This window comes from Egretta garzetta, unplaced genomic scaffold (assembly GCF_000687185.1).
Source record: "Egretta garzetta isolate BGI_Z169 unplaced genomic scaffold, ASM68718v1 scaffold260, whole genome shotgun sequence".
NCBI lineage: Eukaryota > Metazoa > Chordata > Aves > Pelecaniformes > Ardeidae > Egretta > Egretta garzetta.
The window spans coordinates 3,363,460-3,379,202 of record NW_009258662.1 but is presented as its reverse complement, the minus strand read 5'-3'; the positions used below and the strand labels follow the sequence as shown (position 1 = coordinate 3,379,202).

Here is a 15,743-nt window from a genome sequence, read left to right as displayed (position 1 = left end):
TTCCCAGAGAGGTGGTGGAGGCCCCATCCCTGGGAACATTTCAGGCCAGGTTGGACAGGGCTGTGAGCAACCTGATCTGGTTAAAGGTGTCCCTGCTCCCTGCAGGGGGGTTGGACTGGGTGACCCCTAGGGGTCCTTTCCAACCCAAAACATTCTATGATTCTGTTCTATTCTATCGTTGTTGCATCCATAAGTAGCATCTGTAATGCTAACATAATTAACGGTCTGTAGGCAAATTCCGGAGTAGATGTCACCCTGGAGACGTTGCCTCTGCAAGGGCTGGAGGTTTTATACTGAACTGCCTAAAAATCCCTGATTCCCCTGCGCTGTGCAATGACTCCTTTCCATAAGACTACCAAGGAGGGCTGGAGAAAAGGAGATACTTGTCTGGACTCACCCAGCAGGTTAGAGCAAAAAGCAGTAATAAAACCAGAATATACAGTGAACATCGTCGGCTGAGGGTAATGCCTCATGCTCTGCAGTAGAAGTATCTGAGCAGAGGAGAAGAGAACCCAGGGCTGACCTGGAAATGTCCTGTCTGTGTCAGATGTCCTAAGATGAAGATGTCCTTGGTGTTGTTGAGCAGTCCATCCCAATACCACAAGCACAGTTGGATGCGGAAGCGGGGAGCCACAACGCAGGGGGGATGAGCTTTGAGCTTTTTGCCTGTTGCTTTTCATGTCAAATGTTGCTGACTTTCAGTGCGATGGGGATTGGTTGTGTGCAGGGTAGAAAGCTGCTTAAGCATTGGAGTAATTCTAAGCCTGGCATGTCTGCCCATCTACTTGTAGACTAACATACTTTATTTTAGAGGCTCAGCCTTTGAAATCATAGAATCATAGAATGTTTTGGGTTGGAAGGGACCCCTAGAGGCCTTCTAGCCCAACCCCTCTGCAGGGAGCAGGGACACCTTTAATTTGGTTGCTCAGAGCCCCATCCAACCTGGTCTTGAACGTTTCCAGGGATGGGGCCTCCACCACCTCTCTGGGCAACCTGTTCCAGTGTTACACCACCCTCATTGTAAAGAATTTCTTCCTTAGATCCAGTCTAAACCTACCCTGGTTTAGTTTAAAACCATTACTCCTTGTCCTGTCACAGCTGGCCCTACTAAAAAGATTTTCCCCATCTTTCCTGTAGGCCCCCTTTAGGTACTGAAAGGCTGCACTCAGCTCTGCCCACAGCCTTCTCTTCTCCAGGCTGAACAAGCCCAACTCTCCCAGCCTGGCCTCACAGGAGAGGTGCTCCAGCCCTCAGATTATTTGCGAAATCTCTGGACCTGGCCCTTCTCTAAAACTTTAGCTACACAGGGTTGCAGACATTAAGGCTGAAAAACTGCCCTGATCATCTAAGTTGCCTGCCTGCCTGATACAGATGAAGGAAACCAAGCTCCTACCTTGTGGTTAAACTGTGGCTTATCTTTCAGTCAAGAATGAAAAAACCCCTCATTTCAGGTCAAGCATCTGAAATAGAGTCAGCTTCTATGCCTGGAGGTTTTTGCAACGATTGCAAGAAACAAAGGAAGTCCCATCCCTTATTCTACACTGCATTTGTCTGTTTTCAGGTTGTAATCATGGAGTTGGGTTATTTCTTGTCTTGCTGAGTCGAAAAGGCATCTGGTAGCCACTTTATCACGGGAGTAAATGTTGATTTACATCTTCATATTTAAGCAGGTTAATTGAGTTTAAGGCAAGGAGTCAGACCTTAAGACTTGATGCAGCGGCGTGCAAAGTGTTTAACAGCGATGACAGCTCAGCGCCCCTCTTTGAACTCCCAGACAGATCTTTACCCTCCACCAGCTCTGTCTCAAAAACCCTCTTCTGATCCACTTTTTTCCCCTCGCCTATGTATGTCTGGCTCCACAGGCAGCAAATAAAACCTATGTCTTCCCCTTTTAATAATGAGAGATTCCCATTGCACAACATAATTTTCTGGTCCTGAAAACTGGAGACCTGTAGCAGTAATTGCAATAGATTAACCCTGCCGTTTTCTTCATAAAACTGTCTGGGGAGGTTTCTTAATTCAGTTTGTCATGAGTCACTTTAATTACATCATGACCACGCTGATGAATGTTTGGGCAGGTAAGGGTCTCGCAGAGTTTGCCTGATAAATGCTTATTGCAAAGAGCTCATTGCTAGGCTGTAAATATTTCTGCTCTGGGGATGAAACTGGGTTTGTGCGATTGCTTGGGAACAAAATGAAAACAATCAGATTTGGCTGATTTTCTGTAAGTGAAAGAAGATTTATTTTTAATTATTGCTGTGTGTGTTTCAGCGATGGTTTGAGGCCTCAGCTCTGCTCTACTCAGTGCGTTTATAAAATAAAATAAAATAAAAAAGGAGCAGCAATGTCAGGTCCTTTACTGTGGGGCAGGATTGTGTGGGGAGATGGTGTGGATGGGAGAGGCATGATGCAGAGCCCCTGATCTGGAATGGGACAAGGAGAAATGCAGGGAGCAAGAAGGCAACAGGGGTCTAGTGAGGGGCGCTGGGGGATTTGGGGGAAAGTCCTGGGGGAAGAGAGAGGCATGGGGAGGCCTTGGCTGAGATTTTGGGATGAAGGGATGCTGAGGAAGGAGAGGAAGGGTGGCAGGACTCAACCTGGGGTTCCCCAGCCCCAAGGGTTGGGGTGTTTGCCCTACACACTGCTCAGCCAACAGAAGCAACTTCTAATATTATCACCAGGGCACTGCTGTAATTAACAGCGCTGGGTGACCCGATTTTTGGGGCACAAGCAAGGCCATTGCACCCCTGTGATAGCAGACAGGCAGCCACCTCCCTTGCAGCAAGAGAGTCATCAAATAGAAAATGAAAGGGCACAAATGCCTGTTGCAGTATGACAGGTTTGTCCCCCCACTTCTGTGAAAGCAGAGTCATTTCTGGTTTCAAAGCGTTGGCTGCTAAAGCCCCAAAGTTTGCTGAAAGCATAGTAAGAGTCGGTCAAAGGAGATAAATACAGATCTTTAAAACAAACCTTTTGTTTTCCTTTGTGTTGATGTTTGTACTGGTTGCTATTCTCACCCTGAACTCTGTGACACAACTTTTGCCTTCTTTGGCTGTGTTTTAGTATGCTTTTCTTTCTTTTTTTTTTTTTTTTTTTTTTTTTTTTTTTGCCTTTGAACAGATGAGGGCTCCAGCATTGAGGACGCAGACTTCAACTGGGACGAGTTCCTGGAGGAAACAGGAGCCAGCGCTGCTCCCCACACCTCCTTCAAACACGTACGTGCTTCGTCTGAGCTTTGCTGGCATTGTGTGCGTTCCTTCTTCTGGTTTGCAGGGGGCCCCGGAGAACTGGAATGGGGTCTCAGCATTTTGGGGAGAAATTGTCCCTCTGTGCATGTGGCAACCTGTGTAGGAATGGACCCCCAGCTGGTGTTAGGTGAACTTGGTGTGTTTGCATCATCTGCAGTCACAGCTTGGAGCACTGTGGCTATGCCACTGCCTATCCTCTGCCTTGGGTTCAAGTTTTCCATTTTTGAGGGCTTTTAGTGCTCTACTTTTGCTTACAATGCACTGTTTTGTTTTTTTTTTCCTCTTCATCTGTTTTTCCTTCTCCTTATTTATTCATTGTCCATCCCGTAGAGATTTGTCTCACAGGAGTGCCTTACTTCTCCAAAACTGTCCTCTTAACGCATGATTTACTGACTAGCAGGGTCACTCATCACTAGAGCCCAGCATGGCCCATAGGAACCATCTCTCAGCCTCCTGCCTGGAGATGCTGTCTCAGGAGTATGAGAACCAAGTACTTGGGTAGGTTATGCTTTTCCTAGGTGAACATGGCTCGTATAGACAGCCATGGTAGTTACAGCATGGTCTGTGGCTCTGGTCCGTGTTAGCGCAAGTAGCATTTGGAGTCCCTGATATCTTGATTGATGAAGAAGGTCAGAGCATGCTTTGAAAAAAGGACTCCATCTCCCAGCAGAGCCCATCACAGTCAAGGATATTATTATCTGGGACCAACTTCTCCATCCACCACCAGTGGGATTGAACCTTTTCCAGTCTATTGAACCTCTATTCCAGAACCTCTTCTATTCAGCTCCACATGTGTGATATAACATGAGGACATGGGACAGAAATTAAGCTGATATAAGAGTTCTTCATCACAGTCAAGGGTGTGCACGTATGGCCACATTGGTAGATTTTTCTGGGACATCTTTGTCATTCAGCCACAAGACTCTGCTATCAGAGATGTTGGGGCCTAGTTGTGGAGGTGCTGTGGTTCCATCGTCTGAGTCAAGCTTTGACAAATCATGGTGGTTCTTTGTGCTCAGTTGCAAGTCCCCTGAGGATGGTGCTGCTCATCCTCCTACCTGACCCATCAGAACTGTAGCCCGTTCTGCCACAACTGCTCATCAATCGGCTCCTCTTCTCCCAGCTTCGCTTGGCTGGTCTATGTGCTCTGGAGGATGTGGATATCTTCAGCGTGAAGAGAGGGGTTTTACCTGTGATGCTCTGGGCTGCTTTACACTGAGTGTGTTTGGTGGCAGAGATGTTCTTTGGGAACAGTGTAGTTGTACTGCAGTGAGAAAGCTTCCTGAAGAACCTGTTGCTACTTTTAAGAGAAGGGTCTTGATGACTGCATTCACGCCATTAAACCACCTTTGTCTCCAGGTGGTTTCTTGTCTTGTTTTGTTTTGACGAGGTAAGGATATGCAGTGATGAAAAGCCTCTCTTCCATCTACACCTGGAAATAACCCCGAACAATCCTCCACCCCCTATTTTGCTTCCATTTTAACAGCAGTAGAATACTGCAGGATGAAGGACCATAATTCTCTATACCGGAGAATTACAGGGCAATGCCAGATTTTATTGTACCATTTAGCCTTGGTCCAGCTGTCTGGAGAGACCGTTTTGTTCCAGGGTTCTGCTCTGGGCCCTGACCCAGATTCCAGATCCAGGTGAAAGCTTTGTGCTTCATGAAGCCCTTAAGGATGCCTTTAGGTATGAGGAGATGCCCACCTCATCCTGCTGATCATGCTGATTGTGGTGTCTCACAGCACCTCAGCCCTGGCACAGTTGATGAGAGACAAGTTAGTCCTGGGAAAGGGCCTCAGTGTCTCTGCTTCACAATCTGGAACTTTTTCCTCAAAAAAATTGGGTTGGCTGGGTACCTGAAAGCTGTCAGAGAAGATTATACTAGCTGTCTGATTCCCCTCTTCTTGTGATTTCCAGTCCCAAGTCCCTTGCCTCCAGAACACCACTTTGGTCTTTACTTATGGTGCACACAAGGAGAAAAAGTGCAAATGAACATGTATCCCACATTGCTAGTGAGGACCCGTAGCATCAGAAGAGCTAAGATCCTATCTTACGGCTAAGTGCAGTATTAAATGTCACAGACCTTCTTCAATCTTAGACAATCTCCAGAGGTTCCTTCCAACCTCAACTATTCTGTGACTCCAGGCGTTGCTGTTGATGGAAGTGCCCACACAAGTAAAGGCATGTGGAGTGTGGCAACCTGCAAATAATAAATGGCTTTGGCTGGGCAGCACTCGTGGTGTAAGCTGGAGTGGGGTGAGTGAGGGAGTACTGCTGACATCCCAGAGGAGCTCAGTGTTTTCTCTGCAGCTTGGCATCCCCAAGTCTGAGAAGTTCTCAGGTGGACAAGGAGACCATATTATATTATCTTTGTGACTAAAGGAGGCATTTTAATCTCTCGTTTAAATGAGAAGTTGATCAGAGACAGGCTTAAACCAGGCTTTATATAATGTCTCTGGTTCCGGTAGGAGACAAGGTACTAAGACACTCATAAGAACCTGTCCTTAAGCATCTCATAGGGAGTAACAGGCTATGTTTTGGATGGTTTTCTGAAGACAAAGCTGGCAACTGAACCAGCATTCACCTGTTCTTTATCAGCAGCAGCTAGAGACATCCCGCTGGCCCTTGGAAGATACCAGCAGGCCCTAGTGTTTAACAATAGTCCCTGCAGTGTCCTAGAAGAGATGCACTGGCATCTCCAATGTCCTAAGGCAAGTTACATTGTGACCTGTCACTGGTGAGATAAACGGACGTGACATCTCCATTAGATGGCAGGACAGTGACCCAAGCCATTGGCTTCTTTCAGCAATGGGTCATACCTTATTTACTGGGGTGCTGGAAGAGTGAATCAGTTGAGGCTTGAGCTGCTGGGGGTGGATTTAGTGGAAACGCTTTCCTTGGTCTGCCTGGTACAGCATTCAGCCCTTGATGCTTGTCAGGTCTCAAGAGGTGCTTCAGTGTTGTTATATGACTGATTATTTAGTTGGGCTTAACTCCTAGAGGTGCTTAGAACCTGCCTTTCTACCTTGTGTCCTGTGATTTGCCTGACGGAGCTGTGCAGTGGGAAATGCAACCTTACTTGAGTTATATCACCTTTCTCCCGAGCATTAGTGAGATTTATGAGGCAAAGATGGGTACCAGTCCCTTCTTAGATGTTGTGCACCCGAGGTTGTGACTGCTGGAGGGCCTCTCTGGAGCATGTGGGACCTTGCATGGTGGGGTATATGCCAGTGAAGTCAGAATGGTCCTGCCCAGACAGGTTGTGAAGGAGGTGGTTGGATTAAGGAGCACAATCAACTCATATCCTATCCCAGAGCTGCTCTTTAAGGGCAGTGTTAACTTGCTTGGCTGGGGAGGTGGTCTTCCTGTAAAGAAGAAAAGGTAACACTGTGCCTTTCTCATTTTGTAAGGTTGAAATCAGCCTTCAAAGCAGTTTCCAACCAGGAATGAAATTAGAAGTGGCCAATAAGAGCAATCCGGACACATATTGGGTGGCTACGATCATTACGACGTGTGGACAGCTCTTACTGCTTCGTTACTGTGGCTATGGAGATGACCGCAGGGCGGATTTCTGGTGTGACGTGATGACAGCAGATCTTCACCCCGTTGGCTGGTGTACACAGAATAACAAGGTCCTGATGCCTCCAGATGGTGAGTTCTGTGTGTTTTGTTAGGGTCATGCTCTGGTACTGGGCTGGTGGTTAATCTCCACACTTCCAGTCCATCTGGAATGGGTGCTCCAGACCCTCAACTGGTGGTGGGTGATGCAAGTCAGGGTCAGGTCCCCACAGGTCAGTGGGTCATTCAGTTTGCCAGTTGGCCTCTAGCAAAGGTGTTTTGCCCTGGTTGGTAACAACAGAAGGTGCTTCTACAGGAAACTGTTTTAAAAAGGAAACTACCTGCTGAATTGTAAAGCTGTGATTTGCAGTTAGGGGAGAACTTTGTCCTGTTCTTGTAGGATGGAAGGATGAAATTCAGAATGAGAATAAGCTAAAATAAGCAAGATCAGTTTGGGTGTAACCAAGACTAGAAGCTGGCTGTTTAAAACCTTCCATTGCCAGATTCTTGCAGCTTTTAATGCCAATGGTAGATACACATGATTAAAGGTAGCAAAATTTGGTCATCATAGATTAGGCCATGTCCTGATTATCAGCTCTTAGGTGCACAAAAGCTGAATGCAAGAGCTCTAAACTACTGAATGGCCCGTGTGAAACAGTTTGTTAATAATACAAGTTGATCCCCAGTGTGTAAGAAAAAATGGTTGGTTTTTGGCTTGGTAGGGCAATGGAAGATCTGTGTATCCTTACCGCTACGTAGCTCCAAGCAGAGGCATCCTTGTCACTGTTGCTCATACGTATTCCCGCCATATGTCCCATTTATTCTGGAATCAAAGGAAGAAGAGATGAATATTTCGCCTCCAGCTTGTGCATGTGTTTGAGAAAAGTCTCATTTAAGGATTCTGCTGCTGAAGTTACTCTTTTACTTTCTGCTGCACGTGACCATCGAAGAAAGTGTATGTGCCAGTTGTGTGCCACGTGGGATTTTCCTGGTGTAGGTTTTGCCTGACTTCCCACTGAAGTTTGCGGCTGACACGGTCTTTGAATCAGAGCTGACATTCTTGCCTTTTGTGTGCGGGACTCTGAGCTAAACTTATCTTTTTGTTCTGGTCTGCGTCTTTTGAATAAACAGAGGATTGATTGCCAGAAAAAAAAAAAAAAGAATTCTGGAAGACAAATATGGTTGAGAAATCTGTTGGCTTAGCGCTAGTAAATCAAGCTGATGTGAGAGGGGTGAGGTATTTTATTTTATTGGTCTCTTAAACTACCTTTTATTACGTGGATTATAATCAATGTTACCAGAAAGGTGTACAGTGCCATAAACTAAATCTCAAAATGCCAGGGTCAAGGGGTAAGAGATCTTATCGACTGTCTTAATAGAAAATAACGATTGTTTTATAACCGGAGGCAACTGCTTTTCATGGAAACGTTGGAATCTGCTCTTTGGGTTGTGGCTACTTCATGTGAATTGTCTTGCTTGAATGACTGCAAATGTGCAGTGCGTCATACCTCCTTTCTCCTCTGCCTGGGTGATGGACTGTGTGCCAGGGTCTTAAATTTGGGCAACTGCCCTGTTTTGGTTAGGTTTTTTTCCACTCCCGTCCTCAGTGAATAAACTCTATTGAATATGTCTTGGTGTAGTTTTCAGAAAGAACAAATGAAATGCATAGGTTGTAATCTCAAAAGAGCTTGAGTCCTGTTTTGGAATGAGGCATCTAAAATGCCCAGGAGTATTTGAGCTTTCAGGACTTCTCTCACTTGGAAAAGAGAGAGGTCCTAAATGTTAAGGTTGGACCAGATGATCCCTGAGGTCCTTTCCAACCTGGTATCTATGATTCAATGATTGAAATGTGCTCATAAATCACAGAGCTCCTCTGGGTGTTTGCCTGCAGGATTCAGCCTGTGGTCAAAGGTGGCTTTCAAAGGTCATAGCTCCCGTTGGGATACCACAAAGAAGAGGCTGGATTTTTCAAGAGTGCCCCTCATCTGCTGTAGGGAGAATGGAGCTCTGACCAGCTTTTAAAGGTTGCTTGTGAGCACTAGACTTGCTGTATGCGGATGTCTGGAGTTTATCCTGTGTTTAATTGCTTGGCTGATCAGTGAATGTGTATTAATGAGCCAGACTTCACTGGAGTGCTGAGAGTTTTATCTGGTGAAGCCTGCAGGATCAGACTTTGCACGGGCTGTAGAGAGAGCAGTGTTCTCGATGAACTCCATGGAGGTTTTTTACCTTTTTAGCGTTGCACACTATTTTGCTGTCAAATGTTTGGAAGAAACGAAAACCAGCTTCTCATGGTGTGGACCCATGTTTCAAAGGGCCTGATTCTGCGCATCTTGGTTGCAATGAGGATATCTGTCGGCAAGACTATGAGGAAAGGCTGAGAGAGTTGGGCTTGTTTAGCCTGAAGAAGAGAAGACTGAGAGGGGACCTCATCAACACATACAAATATCTCAAGGGTGGATGTCACAAGGATGGAGCCAGACTCTTCTCAGTGGTACCCAGAGACAGGACAAGGGGCAATGGGCACAAACTGAAGCAGAAGAGGTTCCAGTTGAATATGAGGAAGAACTTCTTTACTTTGAGGGTGACAGAGCCCTGGCACAGGCTGCCCAGGGGGGCTGTGGGGTCTCCTTCTCTGGAGATATTCAAAGCCTGCCTGGACGATGTCCTGTGTAACATGCTCTAGGTGACCCTGCTTTAGCAGCGGGGTTGGACTGGATGATCTCTGGAGGTCCCTTCCAACCCCTACCATTCTGTGATTCTGTGTGACTATGCAAATAGCATGGCCAGGGCCAGTTATCTGTCATTAGGGTTTGATTTTAATCAGGAGCTGAAGGCATTGGTTGAAAAAGCAGATTTGCCCAGAATTTGTTTAGTGGGCAAAATACCAGCAGTGGCCCAATACTCTGTTTCTGCTTATGAATCAGATCGGACTGATCGGAGCTCATCTTATAAATGTGATGCCAGACAAGAATGATACAGACAGATACGACGAAGAATTTCATTAGATGGGAGAGAAATGCGAAAAAACAGGCCGGTTCAGTTTAGCAAATCAATAGAGCTTGATTTAATGTTCAGCACACACAGAGATTTTAAGGGGCAGCTGCCAAATAATTATTGTTTATGATCCCAGTAGAAGGAAGTCATTTAATTTACAGACTGTTACATGATTATTTATTGGGTGACGTTAGCATTGCATCATGGGGCCTGCAAGTATAATGTCAAGTCATGTTATGTCCTCCCATGACATTATGGTGCAGTGCACTGGAATAGGACTGAGGGCCAAATACTTGAGTTTACTATAAAATGTATTGGCTTATGAAAGGACGGTGTGAGTGCTTGTGTGCCTGCGAGCTTCACCCTCCTTCCCTGCAGGAAATGAAAGGAGTAAAATTGTAGTTACTTCAAGCTTTGCCATTAATTATATTTTTCTCATTACAAATCGGTGTGTAATTTGAATTGCAAACTCAACTATCCTGGCAGAATAGATCTGTTTACCATTCAAAGCAAAATGAAAATTATTTAAATTAGTTAATATAGAACTCATTTGAATGAATTGGATGTTTATTCATGAACTGGCTGAGGCAAGTGTGAAGCTGTCCTTATGGTCTGTAGCTTTGGCACTGATCAGCTCTAAAGTCACGTCCTGGGACAGAGATTTCTTTTTTATTGCATATTAACTGTGGTGTAGAGCAGTGGGTATCTACTGCCTGATGTAGCTGAGTGTGAAATTTTCATCCTTTCTGACAAGGCCCCTCAGCAATTGTAATTCAGATGAGGAAGGACAACCTGCTTCAAAGTTCATTGACAGTGGCAGGGCTGTGGTGCTATAGTAGGATTTGTTTTCTGCACTGTAGGGGTGGGATGTGATACAGACTTCCCATCCGTTGGTTAAAATTCCCCCTTTATATTGGCCTGTGTGGAAGCAGGGACAACCTTTATCCCCTCCCGTGTCTTACCCAAGCACTGTCCTCCTCCTCAGCACAGAGTCGGCGTGGTTGTTTTTCAACATCCTCCATCCCTCGGGATGTTTTACCCATTGAACATTAAAAATTAAAGTCTAACTAAACTTTCCCTTACTGGCAATTCCTTTAACTGTGAAAGGAATAGAGGTCTCTTGCCTCCTTTAGCCTGTTATTTCCATGTGCTGTTTTTCTTTGTTGATGACAGTTGGGTTCATGAACACATTTACCGTCGGGTAGAAGAGCAGCGTGGAGAACCTGACAAGCGTAGTAGCTAAATTATGCATTGTGAACCACGCAGAGAGCAGGGACGTCTTTTGATTGACACTTGGGTGTTTTTGTACAGATTGCAGATTTACAGCTGAGCCAACAGAGCCGAATCTCTCCTGGCACTATCTTAATGCATTCTGGGATGCGCTAAAGACACTGGACGACAAGATTATTGTGTACACTTGTAATTGCCGTGGTGGTTCTGCTTTAATGTTATTGACAGATGGAAATTCAAATAGGGCATTTCTGTGTGCAGATCCGCGCAGTGAGCTTGAGTCTCCTCGCTGTGTAAACCAGAAGACGGAGGAGACTGGAGATGTAAAGAAGTACAGCGGGGGGAGAAGCAGGTCTATATTTTGATCTTACAATGAGCTGGTACAGATGGGAAAAACCTCTGAACACCTATACCTGGATTTGGTGATCAAGATCATCAGTCGTACTGAGATTACGTGTAGGAAAGCAGCCTTTACTTCTCTGTTCCACCAGGATGAGGAAGATTAAAGCTGAAAAGCCTGATCCTGGGGTGAAGCGAGCCCCTCTTGAATGGTGCCAAGCTTCATCAAGCAAAATATGTCATTAAAGAATGGTGGACATAAAGCATTTTGCCTGCCCAGACTTTCTGTGAAGGTCAACATCATTATTTGGTCACCATTTTAGGTTTTTTAGATCACTATAATAGGTTTTTGTGTTTCACTCAGGTTGGGTTAGCTTTTATCCTAGATCCAGGCCAAAGAAGGGGAATTTCACTCAGATTCAAAGTGCTGGATCTGATTCTAGGCACGGTATGGATGAAAAAAGAGATAAAACTTGTACCACAACAAACCAGGTTGCCTTCAAATGACTTTTTTTTTCTTTTTCTTTTTTCCCCCCATCATCTGAATCTGTCACAGAGCCAAATCCTGCTATTTGAGATCACTGGTGTAAGGGAGGGGAGAGGTGGATCTGGTTGACCATGTCAAAAGTTAGGCGTGAGGACTCACCGGACTCTGCATAGTCAAAAGGTGGTTGGCTGTGCTGCACAGCTGACTTGTGTGCAAGATGTCAGAGCGATGAAAAGGTAGATGGAAGGAATAAGTTAACTTTGAGCCAATTTTTCCATGCTGTTAGCACTTAGGTGAAATCGTTGATGGATGCTCAGAAGAGATGCTGGGGCTTGTCTACAGCAGAAAGTAGTGGGATTGAGAGAAAATGGGGAGCAGGGGATGGGAAGAGGAGCGATAAGGGGAGATGGTGAGACAGGAGCAATGAGCAAGCCTGGAGCAGTCACTTTATGTTCAGGGTGTGGATTTGGGGTCATTCAAGACTCCCTGGGTGCACAGGAGGTTTTTTGAGGGACAGAGCTTGGGGTGGTGATGGAGGTGTGGCCTGTATATTTGCCTTTCAGCATCCTTCTTGGAGGTCACTTGTATCTGCAAAGCTTGTCCACTAGTTCTTCAGAGAGTGGCACAGAGATAATGTTTCTGAAAATAGATGAAGGCTTCAAGAGCTTCTCTCCCACAGAAAATGTGAAGGGATGGGGTTTTTTGGGGTTTTTTTTTTTCTTTTTAAGCGAAGCCAGCTTTCCCCTGGTAATCTCATCCCAGAGGAAATAAAACTTAAACTATGCCTGAAGGTCTGTCGTAATAGTGCAGGTAGAGGGATCAGATGGGCAGGGTGGACTTCTCCTTTTATCTGTGTGAGGAGTTGGCTCGCCTCCACTGACTTATCTGAGATGAGTTTGCTTTTCTACTGGTGTAATTGAGAGCAGATCTGGCCCTAGTTTAGCTCTTTCACTGAAGGCTCACCTGAAATATTACTTCCTAAGAGCTCGAGGCTGGAGAAAATCAGTGGGCATTCACTGAGCTTATGCTGTTTTACATCAGCTAAGAACTGGGCCCTCGAGCCAAGTAAAATGAAACTCGGAAATCTTCTTTGGCAGGTTGTACTGTCAAAGACTCTGGGTATTTCTGAAGTAGTATATAGATTTTTTTATTCTGTATCTTCTTTGCCTAATCCTTATCCTCTTAGTCCATCAAAACCAAGTTTAGACTAACCTAATGTAAATAGATTGCAGGATTTCTTTATTTTAAATGCTGCAAATGACTCCTAGTACAGTGTTTTATGTGTGCTTTTCAAGTTGAATTTAGCAGACTATTAATTATGCAGGGGTGACGTTAGCATAAATAACTAGTCAGCAAATAAATGTCAATTAAATATTCTATTAGCATAGTAGGCAGCTTTATGCATTGGCATAGAACATTTAGCAGATTATAATTAACGAGCATATAAAAAATAGCATTTTTTTTCTTTGCTGTCCTAATGATGGCAGAGGGGAGGAGAGGAGGGGAGATAAAAATAATGCCAGCTTTGGCTGAAGTGCCGGGCTGTTTGGGCTGAAATTTGCCCTAGTAGGAGCCATGTCAGTTGACTCCCTTGCCTCTTGGGAGCTTGCAGCAGCTGGAAATCGCTGGACCATATCATGAGTTGGCATCTCCCCGCCAGCCCCATGTAGCCCCCTGTCCTGAGAAGAACATATTTTCATTACAGCACCCACAGTAGATTTTCCTTCCCTTCCTTGACATGACTTGGATCGCTCAGTCTAGGATGTGAAAATTCAAGAGTTGCTGCTGTGGCAGCAGGACAATGTTGTCTTGATAGGGCAAATGGACATTTCACTACTGTGTGAAACTGCAAATCTTTTGCCTGTGCTTTAGTTCCTTTCAAAAGACTTAATATTGCCAAGTGAGGCCCTTTTGGGGTAAACTGAGTGTACCAGTCCCCCACGTGTCTCTTGGGAATGTAAGTAAATGTTGGGCGACTGTGCAACTGTGGCACAGCCTGGCCAGTGGGACAGGCTTTGCCCAAAGTTTGAGTTGTAGACTTTATCGAATGCAATGTTTCTGAGCATCTCTGGGTCTGCTGGGCTTGAGGTCAACCTTCTCTGTTTTGATTTTCCTTTTAATGCAATTTTTCAGGTCTAGAGGCATAGTTGCAGAAAACCTTGCAGGGATGAGATACTAGCAGGTTTGTAAGGTGAACTTGGGAGTAAGTGATTTATCCTGGTGTTTCTGTTGTGAAATTTGGACAAAGAAACACTGTGTGAGAGGGAAATGCGAGGTATGCGCTGCTTCGGCTTTATCTGGGGCCGCCGTGAGTGATGGAGGCTATTGAGGGGAAAAATCAATGTTTAGTTAAACATAGGTCCTTTTTTTAAGTTTTAAGCTTTTCGGGAGGGCAGTGGAGGTGATCCTTAGGGAACATACCCACCATGAGACTCCCAGCCTTGTCTCTGCAGTGATCCCATGGTTTAGGTACGTGGCCATGGGGTACTGTTGGGCTAAGGGGAAGATTTCCCCTGGGGTGAAGCCTCATCAGCTGGGGTCACTCTTTGCATTGAGTTTTTGGTGGAATTGACTTAGAAAAGGTGGTTTTCCCCTTCACAAAAACCATAAATGCAAAAGCCTCTGCTTTGTTCTCACCAATATTTTCCTTTGGAAAAAAGTTATTGTTTTCCCCCTCAAAAATGTCAGGGCAGTTGTTTTTGGGATTAAATACCCAAAATGTTGTCTTGAGTTGCAGCAGTGCCTTATGGGATCCACAAGCGGGTGCTGGTCCCTCCTTGCCCTTTTGCCTGGGTTAGACTTTCTCTCGTGAGTGTTTGGTCTCTCCTCGTGGAGTCATCCTGAGATGTCTTCTCAATGCCCCATGAGATGCTCTTGTACCTGGAGAACCCAACCCTTGCTGAGGGTCAGGCATTTGAAAAGCCAAAGCCATGCAAGACAGTTTAGGTTTCCAGTAAAAAAAAAAACAACTTGCACATGAAGTAGGCTCTGTTTATTAAAAGCAAGAAAAGAACACACTTTAATCAAAACCTAATTTTCCAGTAAGAAGCAGTTTCAGCAGAAACATAGCCAGCAAGCCTAGTTTCCAGGGACAACGACATCTGCTTATGCTATATTTATATTTATTTATTCTCACAAACAAATGGAGTGAGGGAAACAGGAGCAGACCTGACCAAACAGCCCGTGGTCCAGCGAGACGCAGCGACTGCGGCCACCGTAACTGCGTGGGACCCTGCAGTGCACCTGAAGTGCCTGCTCTGCATCCGTTTTGGGGTGCTTTTTTTATTGCTTGGGATTATCTGGGGAAATCAGATTTGGCCCACACCCACATTAGGGATCAGTGCAACTTCTTAGAGAGGCGGCAGTTTCACTGATGCAATTGTCCCCGCACAGACCTAATGCAAATCCTGGATTTTTTGCACGCTTATGGGTGGAAAGTACTTTTCATTTATAGCTATAACCTATCCTCATTCCTGTGCTGGGCTGAGCTATGTAGTCAGTAAAACTATAGTAAAACAATACTACACAGTTTTACGGCTACTGCTGAAGATAATATAGCACTGTTTACGCTAGGGTGTTATTAACCCAACTTGGAGCGCGGGTTTGAGCTGTAGGTTGGCTGACAGCCAAGGCGGGGTTCAAGAAGGGGTTTCACCGATGGAGTGAGGTTTGATCACAAGTGGCTCGGGCTCACTGATACCGAAAGACGGTGCAGGGGGCCTTCCTCCGTAAATGAATGATGTTGCCATTCCCACGGCAAAGGAACACGGTAAAGCAGCAATACGGCTTGCAGCACTGTAACGGTCCCTTTTGGGTGGCACAGGGAAGGCAGTGTCCCTGCTCACTGCAGGGGGGTTGGACTAGATGACCTCTAGGGGTCC

At 45.4% G+C, this 15,743-nt stretch overlaps 1 protein-coding gene across 1 annotated transcript in view; it reads left to right on the top strand.

Moving 5' to 3' along the window:
- The window catches only part of SFMBT2 (Scm like with four mbt domains 2), a 106,927-nt gene that overhangs the window by 3,533 nt on the left and 87,651 nt on the right, over window positions 1-15,743 (top strand). The window contains exons 2-3 of the mRNA XM_009648420.1: window positions 3,121-3,215; window positions 6,662-6,902. Of these exons, the coding sequence (XP_009646715.1) occupies window positions 3,121-3,215; window positions 6,662-6,902 (336 nt within the window). The remainder of the gene's footprint in view (window positions 1-3,120; window positions 3,216-6,661; window positions 6,903-15,743) is intronic.